A 27923-nucleotide genomic window follows, 5' to 3' on the forward strand; every position below is an offset into this window, starting at 1 on the left:
ATCGTTGATCGCTTTAAAAGACCTGGACCTATTTTTATCGTTGCTCGTTCGCAAATCGTTCGCGTTGAATAAGACATCGTTCGGTCGTTCGCAATAGATACGAATGCAATAGCGAATAAATAGCGAAGAAAAAACGATCGCAATTACGATCATAAGTAACGATTATCGTTCAATGGAAATGAGTGAACGTTTTCAGGTCTTTCGCAATAGTGGTCGTTTGAGATCGTTAATCGTTAATGATATGCAAACGATAATCGTTTGGTGGAATAGGGCCCTAAGAGACACACTATAAGAGACACAGTATATAAGAGACACACTATAAGAGACACAGTATATAAGAGACACACTATAAGAGACACAGTATATAAGAGACACACTATAAGAGACACAGTATATAAGAGACACACTATAAGAGACACACTATAAGAGACACACTATAAGAGACACAGTATATAAGAGACATACTATAAGAGACATACTATAAGAGACACACTATAAGAGACAGCTATAAGAGACACACTATAAGAGACACACTATAAGAGACACACTATAAGAGACACACTATAAGAGACATACTATAAGAGACACACTATAAGAGACACACTATAAGAGACACACTATGAGACAGCTATAAGAGACATACTATAAGAGACACACTATAAGAGACACACTATAAGAGACAGCTATAAGAGACACACTATAAGAGACACACTATAAGAGACACACTATAAGAGACACACTATAAGAGACACACTATAAGAGACAGCTATAAGAGACACTATAAGAGACACGCTATAAGAGACACACTATAAGGGACATACTATAAGAGACATACTATAAGAGACACACTATAAGAGACACACTATAAGAGACACACTATAAGAGACACACTATATGAGACACACTATAAGAGACCTACTATAAGGGACACGCTATAAGAGACACGCTATAAGAGACACGCTATAAGAGACACACTATAAGAGACACACTATAAGAGAGACGCTATAAGAGACACACTATAAGAGACACGCTATAAGAGACACACTATAAGAGACACGCTATAAGAGACACGCTATAAGAGACACACTATAAGAGACACTCTATAAGAGACACGCTATAAGGGACACACTATAAGAGACACACTATAAGAGACACGCTATAAGAGACACACTATAAGAGACACGCTATAAGAGACACACTATAAGAGACACGCTATAAGAGACACACTATAAGAGACACGCTATAAGAGACACACTATAAGAGACATACTATAAGAGACACAGTATAAGAGACACACTATAAGAGACACACTATAAGAGACACACTATAAGAGACACGCTATAAGAGACACGCTATAAGAGACATACCTTCCTCCCCGGTGTCTGCAATAGGGACATATCAGCAGGTTAGATTCATCAATCACTGATAGTTCCCCTTTAAAGTTTATTCTATAGTCCTGACTGAATGGAGCCTGATGCATTTACATACACTGACACTACTGCAAAACAACTCTTTGCTCTAGGGTCAGTGTTGGTCCTCCATTCCAGACCTCTGTGCTGCTTTTTCTGCTACATAGAGGACCTGCAACTACCAATGATGTACATTATGTTGCTAATAGGGGGCAGTGTAAAGTGGCACTGTAAAAGTGGAAATTGATGGAATGAATGAGGGCCTTTGTCCACACAGTGTAATGAACATCAGCCATTGTTCACTGCGACCGTGAATATATCTGACATGTCAATTATTTCCGTCCGTAGTGCATTGAAATCGATGCCATTTTCAGCACAAAAACGGCTGTTGTTTGGCACCCACTACACCGGCTAATGTTTTTGAGTGCCAAACAACGGCCATTGTTTATGCACTGTATAACTATGACCTAAATGCATAAAACTTGCTACGTGGAGTCTATTTTCATAAAATACTATATTGGAGTAGATCTTTAGCACCTTCCATATTCTTCTGGTAGAGCTCAGTGATCATCAATCAATCAATAAAGAGTCATCAATATGTTTAATATACAGTATTTTTGTTTGCAAGTTTCTTCTAACGTCTCCCCTTGGACGTGCTGGTAAGGCACACACTGCCCTCTAGTGGAAATATTAAAAAGCACATTTTCTACGCCTGATGTCTATAAAGAAAACTAAAACAAAACTACATGAAATTAGTTAGAAAAGCTGCAATAATGGTGATCCCTGCCGTCGTATGACCCCGAAGAGACCTGATCAGAAATATGTGTTTGTTTCTATTTGCAAACACTTGGCAGTTCAGGTTTCAGGAAAAAATGTCATGCTCCTCCAGAGTCCAGTGGGTGCACACTCCAAAGCGAGATTTCCAGCCCACATATCTGAATTCCACACAGCACCTGTCAATGAGCAGCGCTGCTGTATACCAGATATGTGACTTCATAGGAAGAAACTTACACAGACTGCACTTTCACCTACTCAGCAACTTAAAGAGATTTACTGTTCTGGAGAACAACACCCTAATAGTTTGCTCTGGGGGACACCTCAGATTGTAATAGGTCTGTAAGATTGCAGTCATGGTAAGTAGTCTGACTAAAGTTCAGAATATTCACCAGCTGCATGTAACATGTAATGCCGGTGTGTATCGTCCGTATTTACCTGGCTGATAGCGGAGAACTTTTCAGAAAAGGTGTTTAGCGGGTGATCAATGAAGGTTGTGTACGGCAGATCAGTGGACAGAGGGTTCCAGCGGGAAACAAAGGAGGCCTCACGCAACTTATCCCAGTGGATCCGCAGACCTTCTCCTTCTCTCCTGAAAAGATGAAATAACAGGACATAAATATATAGGAAACAATTCAGACATGAGGACCTCTGTGCAGAGGGATTACTACACCAGTCTACTTGTTTGAGACCTATCATAGTAGAATCAAGGCCAGGAGAAAATCGCAGTATTAAACCATATACGGAGGGATGGGATGGGATGGGGTGTTTTTTAGGCGTTCAAAAAAAAGCCAGAAAAAATGCCAACTGCCAACTCTCCCCCCCCCCCCCCGAGCATGCTGGGAAACACTGCCACAGAGTCTCAAAAATGGCAGAGAGGGGACAAAAACACCACATGCTCCATTGACCTCCAGATAACATGAGGCTGCTGGCATTTTTATTGGTGGGTTTCACAGATTTTAAGGCAGTGTGAGGGCGGCCTAATAGTATCTGCAAATATAAGAGCAGCGAGGTTTCATGACTCCTGCATTAAAAAACAATAAATGACATCATAACAAGAAAGTGTTTGATTCCAAATGACAAAGTCCGCTCTGCTGCGCGGCGCAGTCTACGTCAGAGGATAAAGGAGACGTCCTATAACTTTGTAATATAATCTTTGTATTAAATCTGCATCATTTCCACCTTATTAGTTGAGAGAATGGATGAGAGAAATGCCGCCCATGTTCCGAGGCTGCAAACCCTTCATCTACTCCTGCTCTCGGCTGAGAAGAGGACACAACTGGATTCAGTCCCAGCAATGGGTTATATACAGGCACTGCTATATACAGAATCCCTGCTGGTTTGCTACAATGTATCAGTCTGGCGTTCAGGCAGAGAATTATAGTAAGGCCTATTTTACATCCTGTCTGTGATGTCCGTCTAACATGTACACATTGGACATGATCACAGGGCTGCAGAACCCAGCAGATGCTGGACAGTGTCCTGTTGTCGTTGATCAATAAATAAATAAGGAAAACGATTGTAGTCTATGCTCTTTTATACAATGGAATCCAGTAAAATACTGTGCTGGATGTGTTTTTTTTTTAATAGGCAATAGATGGCGGGTGTTAAGAATATACAACAGGAAGCTGAAGTCATGGAATGTAAGGGCCCCATAACGGTCCAGACCAGGGGGAGCATGAGGCAGACCTGGGGTAGGAGGGCACGGTATATCCTCCACCCCCTCCTCCTCTCACCCTCGGCCGCACATGATGGAATATACTCCCCACAGCTGACCTGCCCCTATAGCGGGACAAATATCCCCTCCTGGCCGCACTTGGAGTTCCCCAGATGAGGCTGCGGGGACAGAAGGATCATGTGATAGTGTCGCTGCGGTTACCAGAGCTGTACAGCAGGATCGGGGGCGCAGTGCTTCTGATTGGAAGAGATCAAGGACAATAGAAACATAGAAGATTGTCAGCAGAAAAAGCCCCAAGCAGTTTGTCATCTAAATTTAATATTGATCTTTCCCCCTTTAACCTCTCATTGTCTCTTCTTGTTCTTTAGTCCCCCCCCCCTAAAAACATTTCCATCCTGACCCTTATTTAGTCCTGTAACATATATAAAGGTCTCCATCATGTCCTCCCTTTCCCTTCTTCCTCCTGTAACATATATAAAGGTCTCCATCATGTCCTCCCTTTCCCTTCTTCCTCCTGTAACATATATAATGGTTTCCATCATGTCCCCCTTTCCCTTCTTCCTCCTGTAACATATATAAAGGTTTCCATCATGTCCCTCCTTTCCCTTCTTCCTCCTGTAACATATATAAAGGTTTCCATCATGTCCTCCCTTTCCCTTCCTCCTGTAACATATATAAAGGTTTCCATCATGTCCTCCCTTTCCCTTCTTCCTCCTGTAACATATATAAAGGTTTCCATCATGTCCTCCCTTTCTCTTCTTCCTCCTGTAACATATATAAAGGTTCCCATCATGTCCTCCCTTTCCCTTCTTCCTCCTGTAACATATATAAAGGTTTCCATCATGTCCTCCCTTTCCCTTCTTCCTCCTGTAACATATATAAAGGTTTCCATCATGTCCTCCCTTTCCCTTCTTCCCCCTCCAACATATATAAAGGTTTCCATCATGTCCCCCTTTCCCTTCTTCCCCCTGTAACATATATAAAGGTTTCCATCATGTCCTCCCTTTCCCTTCTTCCTTCTGTGACATATATAAAGGTTTCCATCATGTCCCCCCTTTCCCTTCTTCCTCCTGTAACATATATAAAGGTTTCCATCACATCCTCCCTTTCCCTTCTTCCTCCTGTAACATATATAAAGGTTTCCATCATGTCCTCCCTTTCCCTTCTTCCTCCTGTAACATATATAACGGTTTCCATCATGTCACCCTTTCCCTTCTTCCTCCTGTAACATATATAAAGGCTTCCATCATGTCCTCCTTTCCCTTCTTCCCTCCTGTAACATATAGAAAGGTTTCCATCATGTCCTCCCTTTCCCTTCTTCCTTATGTAACATATATAAAGGTTTCCATCACGTCCTTCCTTTCCCTTCTTCCTTATGTAACATATATAAAGGTTTCCATCATGTCCTCCCTTTCCCTTCCTCCTTATGTAACATATATAAAGGTTTCCATCATGTCACCCTTTCCCTTCTTCCCCATGTAACATATATAAAGGCTTCCATCATGTCCTCCTTTCCCTTCTTCCTCATGTAACACATATAAAGGTTTCCATCATGTCCCCTCCTTTCCCTTCTTCTTCCTGTAACATATATAAAGGTCATGTCCTCCTTTCTCTTCTTCCCTCCAGACTATAGGGAACCTGTAATCGTGCCGGGGTGAAGGCTGCCCGACCCCCCACTAGAGACCCTTATACTTACCCCTTCTCTCCAAGTCCTACGCCTGGAGCCGATCCCGGGACGGAGATATCCCCGTCGGAAACCGTGCGTGCGCTCCAGAGATGAGTCCGACACCCATATAGTCTGAATGGCTCCAATTAATGTTAATTAGATCAATAACTTACATTGAGTATAATTTATTGGTTGCCCTCCATAGATTACCCCGGCGCATACATATTATGTTCTGTAACTAATACCCAGTCAGAGAGCGGCGGTCTGCTACCAAACATGATGCTGCTGCTGCGGTCACAACCACCCAACGTGCTGCCTTAGAAAATCCAGCTTTTTGAGTGCCAGATTCTTCCCTTCCGTCAGACACAATATACTATCCTATGAGGATATTTGGACTACATTAGCCCTAATAAAATATATATTGTATGGAGATGTGAAACCTAATCATTTCTGTGTGTAATCCTCTTTAAAAGATTAGATATCTGGCTGAAAAAAATATATGATGAATTGCGATGCATGCCATTCCCTCTCCATAACACAACAGTTTTATTTCGACATCGCTGTTTTCTTTGCATCTGGTAACAAAACCCCAGCTTAGTGGAATGGCGGTATGTGCGGTTAATGGAAACTCCTGGCAGCTCTCCAGTATAACAATACACACAATGGGGAGTCAGCAGCTTTGTGTGCGAGTACGCTATTGTACAAATTTACTTAGCGCCACACTCTTCAGCATTCGGCCCATCTGTCCTGAAGTACAGGCATGTGTTAGGTTACAAAGCTTTCCATTACCAGAAATGTTAAAGAAATGTTTCTGGCCAGGACCATATCATCAAGCTTCATTATAAAACACTTGACAAGTGGAAATTCTCCGTCTTGGAATATTACGGGGATTGTCTCCATTTCTGCTGCAGAAAGATTTCATCTTTGCAAAGTTAAAACTTTAATATCCTGCAACACGACTGGCTGTAACCCTGACATTAATGTGATGAAATGCAAAGTTACTGGGAAAATCATCTCTAATAATAGAGCAGGTGAGTAAGTTACATTATCAGGTACTATGGTTCCATATAGAAAGAGAACGACTACTGCTACAGATCCCAGGTGTCAAACAGGATATTACTGCACATAAAAACTCAGCTCTACTGCATTTCTAACTAATAGGCCATGTTCCCACTAAGTTACGTCCATCATTTGGCTGTTTGGCCGCCGGTCAGTGCAGTGACGTCTGTCAGTCCATTATTCTAGGTCAGGTGACTGATCGCCCTTTGTCTTTAATTAAAAAGTCCATTGAATTTAATAGTAAAAATGGAGAAAGTATGGTGAAAAAAGAAAAACTGTGTGTGACCAACTGAAAAATAACAATAGTAAGGCTGCATTCACACGTTCTGTGATCCTGACGGATCACGGACGTGGAATGCATGTACCGGAGTCCCCCCGCACCCAGGCAGCATCTGTAATTAGATGCTGGGAGCGGGGGAGACTGTATTCATAAGCGGCGCGCTGTAGTAACAGCACCACGCGGCTGATTCATTACAGCGCGGCGCTTATGAATACAGTCTCCACGCTCCCAGCATCTAATTACAGATCCTGTACATGCATTCCACGTCCGTGATCCATCAGGATCACGGAACGTGGGAATGCAGCCTCAACGTAGGAGACAGCACTTCTTGTGAAAAAACTTGATTTTTTATTCACATCAAGCGTGAGAAAGGCTGAAGTACCAGCCGAAACGTTGTGTCTGATGTGAATAAAAAATCACGTTTTTTTCACAAGAAGTGCTGTCTCCTACGTTTACTATTGGATTGAAGCCGAACGGAAGGGTCCTGTGCGGTGAGACGTGCACTCCATCTAAATATTCTTATTTTTTTCCATTTTTTCCAGTGCTGTCCCAGTTTGATTTTTCAACTGAAAAATAACGTCCGCTGTTAGCAAAAAACGTCAGCAAGTTGTTGTCATAATCGTTATTTTGGTGCCTGTGCAGACAAAGTCCGTTATTTTAAACACTGTGCGCATTGGACATCCGTCATTCCATTGGTTTCAACACATTGCATTGAAGCCGATTAAACTGAAGCAAAAACAGACGTCTTTTAAAATACAAAAGGCGGACGTCTTTTCCCTTTTTTGAACATAGCCCACAGAATGGAAAAAAAGCTGAGAGGAGATATCATTGACCCATAAGAACTCCTCAGATGATTAAATAGGTTCACATCACGATTTTGCTATCGGTTTAAAGTATCCGTTCTATGGGGAAAAAACTGATGGTGAAAACGTATGCTATTGTATGCCATCTGTTTTGACCCGTTTTCCATTGACTTACATTATAAAAAAAAAAGGATCCAAACACATCCTTTTTTTTACATTTTGTAACGTACACAAAAGCATTGTTGGCCATGTTTTTCTGTATATTATCCAAAACGGATACAGTGAGAAAGATTGCACAATTGTGATGTGAACCTAGCCTAACTTGCCATTTGGGGGAGGGCACCATAGATAATACATTGAGATATTACGATGAATTGTACAAACTCAATTGTACAAAGAGATTTAAAGTCCAGTCTCACCTTTAGTAAATTTAGCAGAATGCATTAGGGAATAGAAGTTGTTACTAGAATCCGTCCAATAGAAACAGGACTGTTTCCACAATACAGATGGATGCGGGCAGGTTCACGTCCCACACCTCAGCCCAGCAATGTCATTAGCAGATACTGGTTTTCAGCATCCTCTTCTCTGAAACCCATTGACAGATGACAGGCCTGTATGCCACTGACAGATGACAGGCCTGTATGCCACTGACAGATGACAGGCCTGTATGCCGCTGACAGATGACAGGCCTGTATGCCGCTGACAGATGACAGGCCTGTATGCCGCTGACAGATGACAGGCCTGTATGCCGCTGACAGATGACAAGCCTGTATACTGCTGACAGATGACAGGCCTGTATGCCGCTGACAGATGACAGGCCTGTATGCTGCTGACAGATGACAGGCCTGTATGCCGCTGACAGATGACAAGCCTGTATGCCGCTGACAGATGACAGGCCTGTATGCCGCTGACAGATGACAGGCCTGTATGCCGCTGACAGATGACAGGCCTGTATGCCGCTGACAGATGACAGGCCTGTATGCCGCTGACAGGTGACAGGCCTGTATGCCGCTGACAGATGACAGGCCTGTATGCCGCTGACAGATGACAGGCCTGTATGCCGCAGACAGATTTGCAGGGTAAAGTCAAACTCTCTGCAGCTTCCAGAAGCTTTAACTATCAGAGGAAATGGTTCGATGAATGGTAGACTACAGTAACCTGCCACTAATACACTGCAATCTCTTATAGGGAGTTTTCTAGTTTTGTGTTAGTAAAAAATGATTCACATTACAAATGCAAAGTGATGTCCCTTTATGATATCCTTTAAGGGGAAGTCCGAGGGTTGGACATTTTTTTTTTCAAAAGAGCCGAGGAGGAGGCGGCTGAACATAACACCATGCATCTACCTCCCCGGCTCCAGTGCAGGGAGCTGCAGAAGGTGCTGGCAGATGAACTTTAGATCGTCCAGGTGGCCCATAGGAGATAGTGGAAGTCACTATTGTTACCTGCATTTTGGTTCATGGAGGACCACAACAATCAGCCAGCATGTCAGCTGACCGTTGCGTTTCTGCATGAGCTATTACACAAAGTGATTATAGTCCAGAACGTCCGGTAATCGGCCAAGTATGGCTGATAACCGCTTTGTGTTATAGTACCCCAAGTCCTGATCATCGTATGGGGGCACAACCCCACCCGCACACAATGTCGAATGGTTTCATGGAGTCTCCGATGTTGCAGCAACAATGTGCAGGATTGAAGAACTTTCAGTGCCGGGGGTAGAAGACTTTAGCTACTCCCTAGACAATCCCTTTAAAGCAACTCTGTACCCACAATCTGACCCCCCCCAAACCACTTGTACCTTCGGATAGCTGCTTTTAATCCAAGGTCTGTTCGTCAGGTGATGCAGTTATTGTCCTGAAAAACAACTTTTAAACTGGCAGCCCCGTACCCAACAGGCGTGGTCTAGATTGTGTATGCATTAGGCTGGCACAACCTCTCTGTCCCTCCTCATCATTAGGAATGCTCCAGGGAGATTGTCTCCTATTCGTCAGCTGTGTGAATACTGAATATGGGCTGGACGTTAATCACCTGAGCAATGTTCAGCATGGAGTAAATGTTTCAGTGGCATTCTTAATAAAGAAGAGGGTGGGGAGGAGGGACAGAGGGGTGGTGCAAAGTTAGGGCACAGATACTCCCTTTGGGAACAGGACTGCAAGCTTAAAAGTAGTTTTTTAGGACAATAAGTGCATCACCTGCCGAACGGACCCCAGGACAAATCTTGGATTAAAAGCAGCTATCCGAAGGTACAAGTGGTTTGGGGGGGGGGGGGTCAGATTGTGGGTACGGAGTCGCTTTAAAGCATACCTGTCACTTCACAACCTTTGATGGGTCTCTTTAAAAAGTACTGCTTCACCCCGCACTGTACGTATGACAGGAGATATACCGTATATTTTTTATAGAAGCCGGTCTGTGGACAGAGCTCAGTGTGAACATGTGTCTACGACATGTTAAAATTTTTTTTAAAGTGACAGCCTCCATTTATAATGAGGTGTCTCTTGTTTGTCGTTGTTTGCACTGTAATCTCGCTCAAGGAAAGAAATGCATTATCTAGCAAAAAAATAACAAAAATGTACAGCTGATTTTACTTTCTAAAGAATCTACCAGAAGCAATAAAATGAAATCATAGCCAAAAGGTAAAGAAAGAGGGAGATTTATGACAAAGCTGCTGCTGGGTGTGTACAGGAAGGTATGCAGGTAGATAGACAGACGCTGGAGTGCTGTGCGGGGATGACCAGCATCTGTAACCCTGCCCAGCCATAAAACGTCAGCTCTTCCACCTCCACCTACAGAAATGTGACTCCTTGTGTACATTAAGAAGACAAAGGAAGGAACAGAGCTGGCATCTCCGAGGGTATTAAAAGCTGTTTTGCTGACTGAATGACCTCAAAATGAAATATTTTCCATGACGAGAATAAAAGACGCTGGCACGGTGTCAGACACTAAGATTGCACAGTGTCTCGAGTCTATCCATGCCCTCAGGCTCTTACAAACCTTTAAGGCAGGTGCTCCTTTATCTGCTCTTTGCTCACCTGGCTGTTAACCAGCATGCTCTAAGACCTCACCTCTTCTCCATTAACTGTTTGTTAGCTTTGGCCGGCAAGGAAGTGACTTATTAAGTGGAGTGAGTAGCCTTAGGCCCTAGGATTTGGCTCAAATATAAAGCCATAGTGCCAAAAACACTAACCTGGAGCAAAAGGCTTATCTTTAGTTTAATCCAGTATAGGAACACTTCTGATACGCAGTAATAGCTACGAGAGTCCAACTCTATGCCATCTACTCACCACCATACATATTCGCATATACTGTACTACTCTAGCCACTTGAAATATAACTGAGGGTCCTATTATACAGAGTGATTATCAGCAGGCTGACATTGCCCTGTGTAATAGGGAAACCGATCAGCCAACAAACAGGCTCTTTCCTTAGCCGACCACAATGTTTTGACCATTATCTCTCAGCCACACATCTCCCTGTGTAATATATGTGCAGCTGACAAATGATGGAAGCAGAGAGCCCCATGAACGATCCAGCAACCGCTCGTGCATCCCTCCCCGCTCTTTGCTTGAGTCTTCTGATAAGCTTTTTAAACAAGCGTCGATCCACAGGACTGGTTCTCTTTTTGAGCAAGTAACGGGCAATGTAACAGGGACCTTGGATGGTTAGCCCACAGAAATTAGCCCCCATATACAGTACATAGCACATGTTTGTGACAACACTGTAGTAATACCATAGTAATAGAGAGTTTTCAATATTGTTATAATATGCACCAATTTATGAGGCTGAGGAAATGTTGCTAGTTGCACTAAATTCTATTAAAATGGTGTACGCAGAAAAATTAGTTCAGCATAAGTTGCACAATGGGGAACATTTATCAAGGGCTTTGCACGTCTTTTAAGGCAAACAATTGGATTTTGCAGTAATAGCTATGAAAGTCCAACTCTATGCCATCTACTCTCCACCTTAAATTTTCCCACATACTGTTGCACAACAGGGGACATGTATCAAAGGCTTTGCACGTCTTTTTAGGTGAATAATTGGATTTTCCCCAATTTATGAGCCAGTATTTGACGGGTGAATTTTTTTTAGATGCCCCTTTTTTTAATCTGCCTCTTTTGAGTATCTCCCTAAAAATACAGGATTTGCGCTCAATTTATCATTTGCACATAAAAGTGGTGCAGGTCAGTACAGGGTTTGCACAATTTTTTTGCAAATATTTTACTTACTAAATTTATGAAAAGTTTGTTAAATTAGTCCTATTCGGCTGGGTAAAAAACATGTGTAGAAAAATTGCATGTTTTAGACTCCATAGTAAATGTCCCTCAATGTGTTCATTTCCTTTTCTATACACCACCTCTTGTTTGGCATCTTTTACACCAATATTTTAAGCTTAACAATGTCCCACCCTGATAATAAATGTGGCGCATGTTAGGACTGCTCGAATCCACACCCATTTTTCTAGACACTTTTTTTTATAACTGTGAATTAGTGAACTAGACAGCACACTTTGGGCATATCAACACTGTCTGGAATAAAAGAGATGCCTTCCCGACGGTCACACATACTGGCACACTGGCATCTTTAACAAGAACCTAAAAAGTAACAAAATAATTGTACAAAACAATAGTATCTATATAATGCTCCAAAAAGGGTCCAGATAGTCCAATGTGGCCCTCCGGCTATTGGCAGCTATGACACTATCGGCACCAATGTGGTCATAACACTAGAACCTGTTGTTAAAGCCCAACCGTAACACTGTTAGCAAATGATATGTCCATGTATATTATCTGTGTTAAAATGTGAGACTTTTCCTGCGTTGTGCGCAAGAAGAGCGCTAACACGTATTAAACCTAAGAAACATTGTCCCACGTTTCAACAATTACGAGCAACCGAAAACAACAAAAATATAAAGGGGTAAAAAAACAGCAAAACAAACCAAAATGAAAAGAAAAATAGGTATAAGGTAAGTATAACTGCCACAATCACCCTGATGAAGCCGTATGTGAAATGTATGTCGGGTTGGCTGGGGTTCACCCTCTTATCGCTATATCTGCCTCTGCCTGTGTGTGTACTGACTTGTGGAGTATACTTACCTTATACCTATTTTTCTTTCAATTTTGTATTGTTTTGCTGTTTTTTTTTTTCTTCTTTTGCTTTGTATTCAATAAAAATAAATGTGATTTTATTCCCTGTAGATTTTTACTGTTTTTGATGGCAAGAAGAGTGCTGCCCCCCCACCCCCAGCGTTTCCTATGTGTTAATCCTGCAGATAAGCTATCAGTGTCAGGAAGAAGAATTCTCTTCAGGACATACCAGGAGCTTGTAACACACGGCATCCCATAAATCAGGGATCAGTATTTCCATTATACGGCCTGTAAGGTGCAGGAGAGGGATAAATACCTACAGGAAGGTCACTCAGATTACACTATGGGATTGTACAATGATTTGTGGTTTGTACATCTACTGACTGTGTATGATGATGGCGGCAATCTTATGCTTATTTCATAAAAAGATAAGTATCATATGATGCAACAAAGTAAATTATTCATGAGAACTTTAAAACACTAAGGATTTCCCGCTAGAGCAATAAACTGGCACTTCATGATTTCTGCACTTGACAGCCTTGCTGTGTAGACTGGGGCATAGTTAAAGAGGTACTCCAGAGAAATAATAATATCATTTTTAAATCAACTGGTGCCAGAAATTTGTAATTTACTTCTATTAAAAAAAAAAAAAAAAAGCTCCAGTCTTCCAGTACTTATCAGCTGTTGTATGTCCTGCAGAAAGTGGTGTATTCTCTCCAGTCTGACACAGTGCTCTCTGCTGCCACCTCTGTCCATGTCAGGAACTGTCCAGAGCAGCAGCAAATCTCCATAGAAAATCTCTCCTGCTCTGGATAGTCCCTGACATGGACTCAGGTGGCAGCAGAGAGCACTGTGCCAGACTGGAGAGAGTGCCACCACTTCCTGCAGGACATACAACAGCTGATAAGTACTGGAAGACTGGAGAGAGTACACCACTTCCTGCAGGACACGAGCAGGTCATGGGAACGCGACTGCACTGAACAGACACGCTTACACCGAACTTTGAGGGCAGTGGGTGCAATGATGCTAATTATTTAAGCATTGTAAGGCTATGTACACACACCGTGGAAATGACGCCAGTTTTTATAAGACAGCTAATCACGGCCACTATTTTATAAAACTGGACCTTATTTGTGTAATAACAGCCATTGAAAACACAGAAAGGCCATGTTCACACACTGTTGAAATGGAGTGAATGGCGGCCATTAAAAATAATTGCTGTTATTTTAATATAAAGGCCACTGCTTTGCTGTCTGCAGGAGAAAACTCATTGGTTACATTGCAAAGTCTGAAAACAAAGCTGCTCGTTAGGTCGGCTTCACACTGCCTTAAAAATTGTGAAAAAAACGGAAACAAAAAACGCCAGGAGCCAGATGTTAGCTGGAGGTCAATGGAAGTTTATGATCGGTCTTACACACATGGTGTATGTTTGGGGTGGTGTTTTTCTCTCCTTTATGCTGTTTTTGAGGCTCTGAGGCAGTTTTTGCGAAACGCAGTATGCTGAGGGGGTGGCGTTTTTTTCTCCCATATACAGCGGTGACTAAGAGCATAATTCTATCCAGGACCATGATTGTAATCCAAATCCACTCCTAAAACAGAGATGTGCAGGAGGACAGTGACAGAAACTTTTCTATACAGCAGTGTCAGTGGCGGAGTGTAAGTGCAGGCACATTATAGCTGCAGTGTGAATGGCTGCGTGTGAGTGCAGGCACATTATAGAAGCAGTGTGTATAGCTGAGTGTAAGTGCAGGCACATTATAGCAGGAATGGAGATAATGGGAAACAAAAAGACTGACAGAGACTGCAGGGAGGAATGAGCAGGGCAGATGTGAGCACAGCATAGCAACACTCTGTCTGAGGAGAGATTACAGCTATAAAGAGATTACCTCCACAGTCCAGTCCCCTGATGTAAGCCCCAGCCTGAAGTGGATCTGCTATGATTTGGAAGGTAAGGGAGACTTCCTGGGTCAGAGTACAGGGCTGTAGACCCCGCTATGCAGGCCATGACCCTCCCCCACTCCCCCTCCCACCCAGTACAGGGAGCTCTTACACCAAAGCAATGCTCTTACACCAATTTACAATTTTGAAAAACTGTGAGCTCTTCTTAAAAACGCTCTCAATCCAAGTTACTCTTAAGCCAAGGTACCATTGTTCTTCAGTGGGATTGTTCTGGTTGTCTCATTGCTATATGTATGGGATCTTTGTCCTGGCGTTTTTGTCCCCTTTTGTGGTCTGGCAGCTAGGTCATGTGATGGCAGAGGGGAAAAAAAGTTCAGTACACAAAAAAAACGCCTAAACCACAAAAAAGATTATTTACACATAACGTGAAAAATGCAAAAAAAATAAATGCATGAAAAAAAACACCATGCTCCACATTTGCAAGTGAGGACATCCTTACTACAAACTTTTTTTTTTTTAATACATCCATATAATAATTCCCAAGAGACCCTACCTATATATTCCATATCACACAACCTGGGGATGTTACCATTGCCTGGCTATAGGAATGGCTGCTTTACCTTGTAACATATAATCAATGCTATTAGTGGGTTAAAGCGGTATTGCTGGGATAATGACAGATGTGCAGCAGAATAGCAAACTTTTGGGTTTAACTTGGGTGTGTAAATACTGTAGCTCCCATTATTAGGATTTTTTTTCAGTTTAGTTAAGCATTATAATAAAAACCCACAAAATTCCACTGAAAAGGTGTCATAGTGGGACCAGTCCTGACACGCCGCACTCACATCACTCGGCCTTTCTTCACCATCAACCTCTTTTCTTCTTTGGAAAATGGTCATTAGCTAAGATGACACGATTTCCTTTACTTGTCAGCAAGTGGAAACCAATAGAGGCCAATACAGTAGGTTATAGCTGAATAGGTTCTGTATATTTACCTTTCACATGAACTCCTCGGTAAAAAGACCGAAACCTTTCGCTCTACTGATCAGAGACAGTGTATAAGCAGAATTTGTATCTATAACACAATTTAAAGGGATCGTCACCAAAAACAATTTTATTTAAAATAAACTAGTGCCAGAAATTTGTAGTTTACTTTTATTTACAAAATCTCCAGTCTCCCAGTACTTATCAGCTGCTGTATGTCCTGCAGGAAGTGGTGTATTATTTCCAGTCTGACACAGTGCTCTCTGCTGCCACCTCTGTCCATGTCAGGAACTGTCCAGAGCAGCAGCAAATCCCCATAGAAAACCTCTCCGGCTCTGGACAGAGGTGGCAGCAGAGAGCGCTGTGTCAGACTAAAGAGAATACACCACTTCCTGCAGGACACACAGCAGCTGATAAGTACTGGAAGGCTGGAGATTTTTTTTTTAATAAAAGTAAATTACAAATCTCTGGCACCAGTTGATTTGAAAGAAAAACATTTTTGTGAACTACCCCTTTAATTGGAGTGAGCTTTTTATTTCAGTATTTCTTTTGCTTATGTTACTGCTATAAGTCTATGCACTGTATAAGTTGTATGTATTATTGCAACATCCATTTATTATATCTTTGCCTGCATTTAATTGTTTTAGTCCTTGAATATTAACAGGAGAGAACATACAATTACAGTAAATGCACATAATTACATTCTCACTAAAAGTCTTTGATTTTACATGAACATTAATTATTGCGCATTTTCACATAAAACATTGTTGGGGCTTGTCCATAGAGCCACATTAAGGGCCACAATCTCAGGGCTGTTTTTTTGGTTGCCATAGGCATTGAAAGCGGATGGATTTAAAGTGCCCTATAGCCTTCTATGTGTCACCATGTCACCTCAGCACTCACTTTCACTGATGGCTCCAGCATTATATTCTATATTTATACAAAATTGTAAAGAAAAAAAAATAAAATTGCTTTTTAGATCAAATGGTGACAACTTACAAAATTTCTTACATATAATAAAGGAAACTACACTTGTAGAACTTCAAGAACTCTCAGCAATCTAATGGTGAGTTTACACAGACAGATTTATCTGACAGATTATTGAAGCCAAAGCCAGGAATGGATTTGAAAAGTGGAGAAATCTTAGTCTTTCTTTTAAGACCTGTTCCTTGTTTATAGTCTGTTCCTGGTTGTTCCGGCCAGAACTTCCATTGGCTCTCTTATAATTCCATTGACTGCTCGTAATAGCGGAGTTGATGGGACAGAGCTGTTCCTTCATTCTAGCAATTGGCAGGGGTCTCAGCACCCGGACCCCCACTGATACGCACTTCTGACATGTTGCTATGATAAATGATAGTTACACTTTAAGGCTATGTTCATACTACGTAAAAGTACGGCCGTTGTTGCCATCGGCTGCTTGCTTCATTGTGTGCTGTGGGAGGTTCTGATGCGGGCGCGCGCTGATGCCCCTGCATCAGAACCCTGTGGCCGGAAAGATAATCTGTCCGGTACTTAAGTACAAGCTGGGATGATCCGGGCAGGGACCGGCCGTTCCGTGACCCGGCCAAGACACGGAATGGCCGATCTCTCACGACGTGTGAACATAGCCTTAGTGCAGCAAAGTTTTTCAAGCCTGCCATATAATGCACACAGTAGTGTGGGGACGTTTTCTACTTCATATATACGTTTCCTATTTACATTTTCTTCTATTGGATTCCATACAAAATCAACAACATTATGGCCTGTTCTGCAGTATGCTGTATGTACATGTGTGGGAATACCTTATCCTATACTGTATGTCACCTGATGGAGGCTATACAGCAGCACAGAGGCTATACAGCAGCACAGAGGCTATACAGCAGCACAGGGGCTATACAGCAGCACAGAGGCTATACAGCAGCACAGGGGCTATACAGCAGCACAGAGGCTATACAGCAGCAAAGAGGCTATACAGCAGCACAGGGGCTATACAGCAGCACAGGGGCTATACAGCAGCACAGGGGCTATACAGCAGCACAGGGGCTATACAGCAGCACAGAGGCTATACAGCAGCACAGGGGCTATACAGCAGCACAGGGGCTATATAGCAGCACAGAGGCTATACAGCAGCACAGGGGCTATACAGCAGCACAGAGGCTATACAGCAGCACAGAGGCTATACAGCAGCACAGGGGCTATACAGCAGCACAGAGGCTATACAGCAGCACAGGGGCTATACAGCAACACCACAAAGACTGTGCAGGTCCACACTAGGAAACCATACAGCCTCCATACCCCTATCTCCACTATGTGCGGCAGCCTTTAATGTGTTCCTAGGTTAGTTCTGTAAGTAAACATAAAGAAAGGGCACAGGTAACTTATGAATAGAGCAAGTCAGATTTAAAGGGGTAGTTCAGCAGAAAAAATAAAAAAATCTTTTAAATCAACTGGTGCCAGAAATCTGTAATTTACTTCTATTAAAAAATCTCCAGTCTTCCAGCTGCTGTATGCTGATAGTGTAGTGCTCTATGCTGCCACCTCTGTCCATGTCAGGAACTGTCCAGAGCAGGAGAGGTTTTCTATGGGGATTTGCTGCTGCTCTGGACAGTTCCTGACATGGACAGAGGTGGCAGCAGAGAGCACTGTGTCAGACTGGAGCGAATACACACCTTCCTGTAGGACATACAGCAGCTAATAAGTACTGGAAGAACTGAGATTTTTTAAATTACAAATCTCTGGCACCAGTTAATTTGAAATAATTTTTTTGCTGGACTACCCCTTTAATCAAATCAAGTGCCCATGGTAACAAAATGACCCAAAGAGGATAAATAAGACAACAATATACATAGTAGCTATGGGCATCTTGATATTTCCTCCGCCTACATTCTGAGAACTCTCCCCAGTATGTCTTTGGCAGAGTAACTGGCCCTCCTGACACAGCGATGATTCAGCATATTAGCCACGCTCTTGTTCAGGTATATGCATGCTCAGCATAGCAGCCGAGCCTTACTAAGCAGGCACATAGGGTGATAGAACCTCGGGTCACACCAAACACATTTCCCGGCCTCTACTATTTCATCTAATCGTCTGCCAAACCACTACAGCCGCGCGAAACCCTCCCTGACAGCGTAGGACAGACTGACACGGCAATTACCCCACTAGTTTCACTACTGACATGAGTATTATATGTGAGTACTATATGTGAGTACTATATGTAAGATATGTAAGTACTATATACTGACTGAGCTTATAGGCTTCAGTCATTCTGAGTTTTAGAAAACTATAAAAGTAAGTGATTTCTATTGTTATATTACACGTCCTACAAATAGGATTCCATTGTAACCCAAACTCAGGGAGATTAGAACTGCTTAATATTACTAAGCATCAAGCATTGGCCAAAATAAAATAGGAGGGGGGAGTTGTTGGTATCTGTTATGCTCCAGAAGGAATGTACTGAAATGGCCAACAATCCTGTAGCTGATCAGCCTTGTCAGCGACTACACCGAGCTTTACTGCTCATACCACACCCTGCAGAAACATGGGGCATTCCTGGAGCGCGGCCAGCAAGGCCCGGTCATCAGGGACTGCGAGGAATTTGTTGCTTGAAATCCCGAAAGAGACATCTGGAACCTGATCCCATGTGGAAGGCTCCAACTCACTTCCCTCTTAGCGACCATGCAACACAAACAGCATACTGAATGTTGGTTATGGAACAGCCACCAGCAAGTATATGGATCTGGCTTATCCATCCTTAAAGGGAAACTATCAGCAGGTGAGACAAATCTAACGTGGGTCGATTCTGTCTCGGCCAAATTAAACACATTCTAGGTAACACCCTGCATTTTCTTAAGTGATTTGTACCAGGAGCTTAGCAGTTAACTTCTTGTCAGTGATTGACAGCAATATCCTCCTGTCTTAGGGTATGTGCACACTACAGAACCCACGTGGATGACTTCCACCGGATTCTGCCGCTTGACACCCACCCCCGTTTGCCTGAGCATTCCAAGTTCAGGCAGATTCCACCATCCACTTAAAGAACTGACAAGTCAATTCTTTGGGAGGACAGCAGAACGATTTCTTGCTTGTCGCTTGATCATTTGCTGTGCTTTTGCTAAACGATTATCGCTCAAATGCGATCGGTATTGTGAAAATTTGAACGATAATCGTTCCATGTAAACGCAGCATTGTGTACCTTTAGTCACTTCTTATTCTCTGCAAGCTTTCCTGACTTTTTGGTTTCCTGACCTTGGCTCGTGTCCCTGACCACGTGTTTGCCTCCTGTCGAGGTCTGTATTTTAGTTCTCAGGTTTTTCCATTCTGATTTGCCTCATTGACTCTGTTATTGCCCAGTGGCTTTGTACTAGTTTCTGATTCTCCCGGTTTGACCCAAGTTTGCTAACCACCCGCCATTGTGCACTTTTGTCTTTGCCTTGTTTCCGGTTCCAGACGTCGAATTGTCCTTTGTCGCTTAGAATACGTTGGGGCAAGTAGGCAGGAACAGCGGGCGCGGGACAGAGTCAGGGCTGCGTCATTGTACTCTGACTTGTCCTGACAGCATGGGGCAGGGATTCGCCTGTCCTGACAGCATGGGGCAGGGATCTGCCTGTCCTGACAGCATGGGGCAGGGATTCGCCTGTCCTGACAGCATGGGGCAGGGATTCGCCTGTCCTGACAGCATGGGGCAGGGATCTGCCTGTCCTGACAGCATGGGGCAGGGATTCGCCTGTCCTGACAGCATGGGGCAGGGATTCGCCTGTCCTGACAGCATGGGGCAGGGATCTGCCTGTCCTGACAGCATGGGGCAGGGATCTGCCTGTCCTGACAGCATGGGGCAGGGATCTGCCTGTCCTGACAGCATGGGGCAGGGATCTGCCTGTCCTGACAGCATGGGGCAGGGATCTGCCTGCCCTGACAGCGTGGGGCAGGGATCTGCCTGTCCTGACAGCATGGGGCAGGGATTCGCCTGTCCTGACAGCATGGGGCAGGGATCTGCCTGTCCTGACAGCATGGGGCAGGGATCTGCCTGTCCTGACAGCGTGGAGCAGGGATCTGCCTGTCCTGACAGCATGGGGCAGGGATCTGCCTGTCCTGACAGCATGGGGAAGGGATTTGTCACCACTTTCTGTTCCTTCACCTTAGTCAAGACCTTTAGTATATGTATGTGGTCCTTATATTTGATATACTTTTGCATATATATTCTATCTTGATGGTGATATTTTAGTGTGTATTTGTTTAGTTTCCATTAGATTAGCAAATTAAGGTGACGGGGTCGGCTGTGAATAGCTGTGAACAGCAGGAGTTAAAATGGCTGCCATAAGACCAAATTTCTTTTGATAAGCACCTGGAGATGGTCAGAAACATCAATCGATCCTCCCTGCTGGTGTTCTGTCTGGGCTGCCCGAAGCCGATTCACCATGTGTGTAACCACTGCTCCCAACACATCCGAACAGCCTGGTCAGAACAGTCTAGATGGCCGGAAATTCACTGAAACAAATATCCTGCTTCTCTTAGTCCAATGATACGGCCTTTCTCAAAGCCTGTCCCCTGGGCAAAAAGTCTACGGAGGACATCAAAACGCACCCCTGGCGTACGTTGCAGAGAAGGGTCAGATTAGCCCCTTTCCCAAGGTGTACACCACTTGTATCCCCCCTTGCCTGATGCCAAACACAGGACATAAAGCAGCTGATAAGTACTGGAAGACTTGAGATTTTTTAATAGTAGTAAATTACAAATCTATATAACTTTCTGGCACCAGTTGATAGCTTTTTTGTGAACATCCCCTTTAATACATGTGTATAAATAACACAGATACTACACACAATATGCATTTCTACAGGTATGTCCCATTATCTGAGTGTTGTCCCATGTAACATTCTACCAAGATTGCAAAACTGCCTCTGATGACACGAAACGTCCCGGAGGCAAAGAACATTTGATCCCAAGCGTCAGACCACAAGATAATATTTTTGTTAGAAAGCATAATATAGGCTGTATAGTTTACTTACAAAACAGTCATTGTCATTGAGAGCGGTGTTATTGGAAGACTATTAAAGTGCAAATTACAAAAACAAATACTCTCTGGGACGTAATCTCATCACAACGCACAATGGAAAAGGAGTATAGAAGCATATTGCAAAAGAAGATGAAAAGGAAAGAAAACAGTTTACACCCACAGCAAGAAGAGACTTCCATCAGGAGCTAAGGCAGCACTCCGCTCACTGTGTGTCTGGTCAGAGCGTCTTACACCACAAGTGTGCCGTACTTGTCACCAGCCTTGTCCCAATCATGTGTGTGGCTAACCACAAGTGGCACAGTCACTATGAAAAGCCACAAAACAGAAGCTTAACGTGTTCTGTCACACAATGATGGGAGAAGACAATGGGCGCAGTGAGTCACCAGACCGCACTACATGGACCGTGAACTTTACTCCAAATATTCACTATACGAGAAAGAAAGAATCCTTAATCCCCCAAAATACACTGTGCTGCTCCTGGTAGTCAGCCATCACACCGTATAGTCATAGCTTATGGAACAATTGGTGACTAATATGCTCAATGTTTCTTAGTACAGTCTGAGATCAGTCACTTAAAGTGTCACTGTCGTTTAATTATTATTATTTTTTTTTTTTGCAGAAATCAATAGTACAGGCAATTTTAAGAAACTTTGTAATTGGGTTTATTAGCCAAAGAATGCATTTTTATCATGAGAAAGCAGTTTGAGGCTCTCCCCCCTGTCTTCATGGTTCTCTTATGGAGAGGGGATGGGTTGAGGGAAATGAGGCACCAAAACAGGACAAAAATGAGTTAATTTACAGGTACATTACCGGGCTATCTCCTCTGAAGTCAGCACTGACCTCACTGACCTCTGAATACTGTCTCACACACAGGTCCTGCTGTGTAATCCTTTGCTCTCTGCTGGCGACTAATCTCCCTCCTCCCCCTCCCCTCTCCATAGGTTACACAGGGCTCAACAGATATAAAAGTCGAGTCGAGATTTCCTGATAATGAGCAGTGAATGAGAGAGGGGGGGGGGGGGGACCTGGGGAAAGGCTTTTGAATGCAGATAATGCCATATTTGCCTAATAAACCCAATCACAAAGTTTCTTAAAATTGCCTGTAATATTGATTTCTGCAACAAAAAACAAAAAAAACAAATGACAGTGACACTTTAACCCTTAGACGACCAAGGGAGTATAGTTACGCCATGGAAGTCTGTCCCCAGACGACCTAGGGCGTAACTGTACGTCCTGGGTGTTTCTCCAGCTATGAAGCGCGCTCTGGAGCGGAGCGCGCTTCATAGCAGGTGGGGGCCGGCTGCAATCAGCAGCCGGGACCTCACCGGTAATGACACGCTGCAGCGATCGCGACCGCGGCGTTTAAGTGTAAGTGACAGGGGGAGTCCCCTGTCACTTACCGATCGGGACCCCCACAGTGTGACTGTGGGGGTCCCGATCGTTAAAATGGACCGCCGGAGGTCTCACACCTGCCTCCGTGCGGTCCGATCGACAATCTGCTGCACTAAGCCTGCACAGGCAGGCTCAATAAGCAGATCGCCGATAACACTGATCAATGCTATGCCTATGGCATAGCAATGATCAGTGTAAAAATCAAAGTAGTGTATGTAAAAGTCCCCCAAAGGGACTTTAGTTTATTTTGTGTGTTTAGTGTTTTGTTAAAAACACTAAACACACAACCCCAAAGCCCCTCCCCCAATAAAAGTTGAAATCACCCCCCTTTCCCATTATATAAATAAAACATATAAAAATAAATAAACAAATAAACATATAATATACCGTAGCGTGCGTAATTGTCCGATCTATTAAAATATAACAAGCGTCATTGTGATCGGTGAACGACGTACACGAAAATAGGGGAAAAAAGTGCACAGATTACTGATTTTATGTTACATTATATATGTAAAAAATTTCATAAAAAGTGATCAAAACGTCCGATCTTCACAAATATGGTATTAATAAAAACTAGAGATCATGGCGGAAAAAATGACCCCCCCCCCCCCCATACAGCCTCATAGGTGAAAAAATAAAACTGTTACAATAGTCACAATAGGCCCATATTATTTATAATTAATTGCCAAAAAAAAAAGGATTTCATAAAAAAATATATATATAACATTAGAGAATCTGTGTAACCTGCATATGGTTGTGTTCGGGCTGACCTATAGAGTAATAATATAGTAATAGTAATAGTATAATGTCGCTTTTACCATATAGTACATTACGTAGACACAGGAACCCCCCAAACGTTACCATATTGCATTCTTTTTTACGATTTCACCTATTTATATCTTCATAAATAATATATTTGGGATTCCATCATACATGTTATGGTAAAATGAAAGACGCCATTACACAGTACAACTATTCCTGTAACAAACAAGCACTTACATGGCTTGTAGATAGAAAACTGAAAGTGCTGGAGCTCTTAGAAGGGGAGGAGGGAAAAACGAAAGCGCAAAGATCAAAATTAGCGCGGTCCACTGGGTCATTTTGGGCCTGGTCCTCAAAGGGTTAAAGTGAATGGACCATCACGCACATCACTTATTTTTACCCTACTCAATTGGTGCCGAAGCGGGGATGCCGGTGACGCGCTCCTTTTTTTGAACTGCCACACGGTTCCCCCGCTCAGAGCTGGTCTTTTCCTGAGCACCGGCCGAGCACAGAACCCTGGGGGCAGACCCGCTGTCCCGCCAGTGTGATTTTGGGTATTTTTTCTTATGAGGGTAACCTGAACCTAACAAGTCAGCCGATCACTGCAGGTCCTGGCTTTTCTACCTTCAGTCAGAGACCAGACGAAGGGAAAGTCATGCTGCCGGGGGGGCTCCAGCGTTACACCTCGGCCATTCCATGTAGATTGCAGAGTGGGTTTTGCACCAAAGATAGCCTATCTATAGCACAGAGCACTCGCCGGACTGACTTTATTCCTCCTGTCCTTGTGAGCAGAATAGGTAGTTTGCTATTTTAATATCTGATTAGATTTCTTTATGTATCTTCTAAATTGTACTGGAAAGTACTGGGGAGCTACTTTTTGCCCCCCAAAAAATTACCAATATCTTGGTACTGCTATGGTGCTCCCCTCACTTTTGTATCTAGATTTGTGGAATGGGTGCTTGAGTCTGGCGTCACACTGCCTCGGAAAAACACCAAATAAAACGCCAGCCACCAGATGTTAGCTGGAGGTCACTGGAAGTTTATGACCGTCCTCACACACATGGGGGGACATGTATGGATAGGCGTAAATGCCTTTTTTAGGCGCAGAAGGGGCAGATTGGCGGAAAAATATTTGCAAATGGTATTTTTGCGAATATTTTTTTCGCATCTGCCCCATCTGCGCCGCCTTCACCAGTGGGGTGAATAGGGGGCGTGACGGGGGGTGCGGCTGCACACAGAGGGGGCGCTGCATTTATCATTTTTCTTGTGGAAAAATTATACTGAAACCTACTCCAGCTCAGAGCTGGCGTAGGTTTCAAAATTTTCGCACGGACTGGCTCTGTGCGATCGGGATTTATGTAGAGGCAATGCATCTCTTTTTTTCTTCCATAGACTTCAATGGGATTGTTCTGGTTGTCTTATTGCTGTTTTTTTTCCCCTGCCATTTTTTTTTGTGACCTTTTGTAGTCCAGCTAGGTCAGGTGATGACAGAGGAAATGATCATTCACACATAAAGTCAAAAACGCAAGAAACAATGCCAGAAAAAAAACACAAATGAATGAAATAAAAGCCATGTGCTGCATTGGTGGTTTTTTGGGGGCCCGGACGAAAAGTGTGTGTGAGGGTGTCCTGAAGCGCTATAGCTCCGGCTCTCCGTCTGTCCCGGGATATGGTTTTACTAACCCCACTGAAAGCCATATTCTGGTATCACTAACAGAATGGATATCGTCATAGGTAAAATACATGTGAAGACAAGTCTAGCATCACAATAACAATCATTTTAGATTTAGCTTTGTTTATGTTTATACACATTTGTTTGTTGTCTTTTTATTATTAAAGCTAAATTCATATAGATTTCCAGCACAAAGGCTGCCTTCATGTCCTTCTTCACATGTCATCACGTTGGAAGTTCCCAGTTCTCCTCCTATTTCCCTATGGCAAGTCCTGTACTTCCACTCTGACGGCAGAAGTAGTAGGTCATTTATTTATGACTAGATCTTCAGCTCATGATAACAGACCCATTATTTTAATATTATTATATTTCACCTTTGTGGTATTAATACACCTACTAGGTCTTGAAAGTAGTTAAATCAGCAATGGAAAAGTAAACATGCAGATATACAGTATACCATTATGTTCTATTGCACAAAACATGACTAAAAGTGTAGCTGTCATTTACATTTGTTTTGGCAGAAATCAATAGTACAAGCGATTTTAAGTAACACTCAAAAAGCTGTTTCCATGCCCTCCTCCCCTCACTTATTTTCTGTTCATTATCAGGCAAAGCCGTCCGTTTTCATTACACAGGAGCAAAGTGAAGACGGTTTTGCTGTGTCCATTACATCCTATGGAGGGACCGGAGGTCTTGGAGCTTGGTGAGAATAGACTGCAGGATGCTGTGCTGTGCATGGCTGCCTTTTCTCCTCTCTGTGCTCACTCATCCCCCTCAACCCTTCACCTCTCCAAAGAGCATAATGGACACAGAAATCCTGCTTCTTCTGCAGTGTGTGTGTGTGGGGGGGGGGGGGGGGGGGGGAGAGGTAAACAGCTTTTTGAGTAGAGAAGGAAACTCTTGTGCTTAATAAAACCTATTACAGAGTTTCTTAAAATCTCTTGTACTGTTGATACTTATTGATTTCTGAAAAATGACATCTACATGACAGTTACACTTTAAAGGGGTAGTGCGGCGCTCAGAAATTATTCACAGAATAACACACATTACAAAGTAATACAACCCCCACCCGTGTACCCAGAAGTATGGTGCATTATACATTACCTGATCCGTGTCGAGGGCCGTCCGCCATCTTGTGCCAAACGTTATCTTCGGACGGACGGACGAGTCGCTGCCGCCCGTCCCCCCTCTGCCGCGTCACAACTGTGCTCAGCCGCGATTGGCTGAGCACAGTTATGCTCAGCCAATCGCGGCTGAGCATCGGATGACGCTGCAGAGGGCGGCCGGTATTCGGGACAGTCGGAGCAATTCGCCGTCCGCCTGAAGAAGACGTCACTCGCTGAAGATCGGAGACGGGTGTCGGCACGTGACAGTTAAGTATAGCGCACCACACTTCCGGGTACACGGGTGGGGGTGGTGGGACACAGGGAAGGGCATTCACAGACATAACATACATTACAAAGTTGTATAACGCTGCACTACCCCTTTAAGGGTTTTCTGCTACTGACAACCTCTTATCATGTTTCCAATCAGGACCTCCATCTGTGAGCTACTCCCTTGAAGTGGTCCCCTTCTGGACGACCCAGTATATCCATCCATTATTTTTGGTTTTTTTTACAGTTTTATTAAGTGTAACACAATCAATAACAGTAATATGTCATACACATTTGTTCATGCAGATTGTCTTACACGGATTATTCTAGCAAGTAATAAACAATACAAACAATACAACAAGAAGCAGCATAACTGTCGCTGCTACAACCACATAACAGTTTCGGAAGCGGCGCATAAAATAAATTTAAGGAGGCGTAAAGTCACCAACAATATAGAGTAGCTTAAGAAGGCGGTAAATCTGGGGAAACCAATGTCAATGGAGAACTACACCATAGGTTCCACACATTGTGAAATTTGGAAGGGTATTTCCCATATATAAACAATACATGTATAGGACACAGCAGTGTTTACCAGAGAAATCCACAGTTGTTTATCAGGGGGGCGTCTATTAATCCATCGTAAAGCTATGGCTGTTCTAGCCAAAAATGGAGTCTCTCTAAGGAAGATACGTAGGTGGTGATTCCACCCGTCTAATACCCCAAAAAGGCAGACAGTAGGATCAAAAGGGACATGAAGGCCACACACCGTAGATGGGACACGAACCACGTCATCCCAGAACTGTACAATACGGGGACATGTCCAGATCAAGTGCCAAAAATCATCTGGCTCCATCAGACATTTAGGACAGGCAGGGGTGGGAATCCTCTCCATACGAACACTTTATGTATGGGGAGGAGGGAGCGTGCAGTCAGCACTGACCATAGGGCGGGAAGAGGGATAGTATCAAGGATATGTTGTTCAGATGATTTAAATAAAAGTCAGGGAGGGAGGACCCAGCCCTATCTTTGGGCCTTTGTAGTTTCGCTAAGTGTAACTTGGAGCGAGAGGACCCCCATATAAAGGAAATAATAGCTGAAT

At 43.4% G+C, this 27923-nt stretch overlaps 1 protein-coding gene across 1 annotated transcript in view; it reads right to left on the reverse strand.

The window, feature by feature from the left end:
• The window catches only part of TPRG1 (tumor protein p63 regulated 1), a 73674-nt gene that overhangs the window by 2204 nt on the left and 43547 nt on the right, over positions 1 to 27923 (reverse strand). The window contains exon 5 of the mRNA XM_069974421.1: positions 2622 to 2775. Coding sequence (XP_069830522.1) covers positions 2622 to 2775 — 154 coding nt within the window. The remainder of the gene's footprint in view (positions 1 to 2621; positions 2776 to 27923) is intronic.

This window comes from Dendropsophus ebraccatus, chromosome 6 (genome assembly GCF_027789765.1).
Source record: "Dendropsophus ebraccatus isolate aDenEbr1 chromosome 6, aDenEbr1.pat, whole genome shotgun sequence".
Lineage (NCBI taxonomy): Eukaryota > Metazoa > Chordata > Amphibia > Anura > Hylidae > Dendropsophus > Dendropsophus ebraccatus.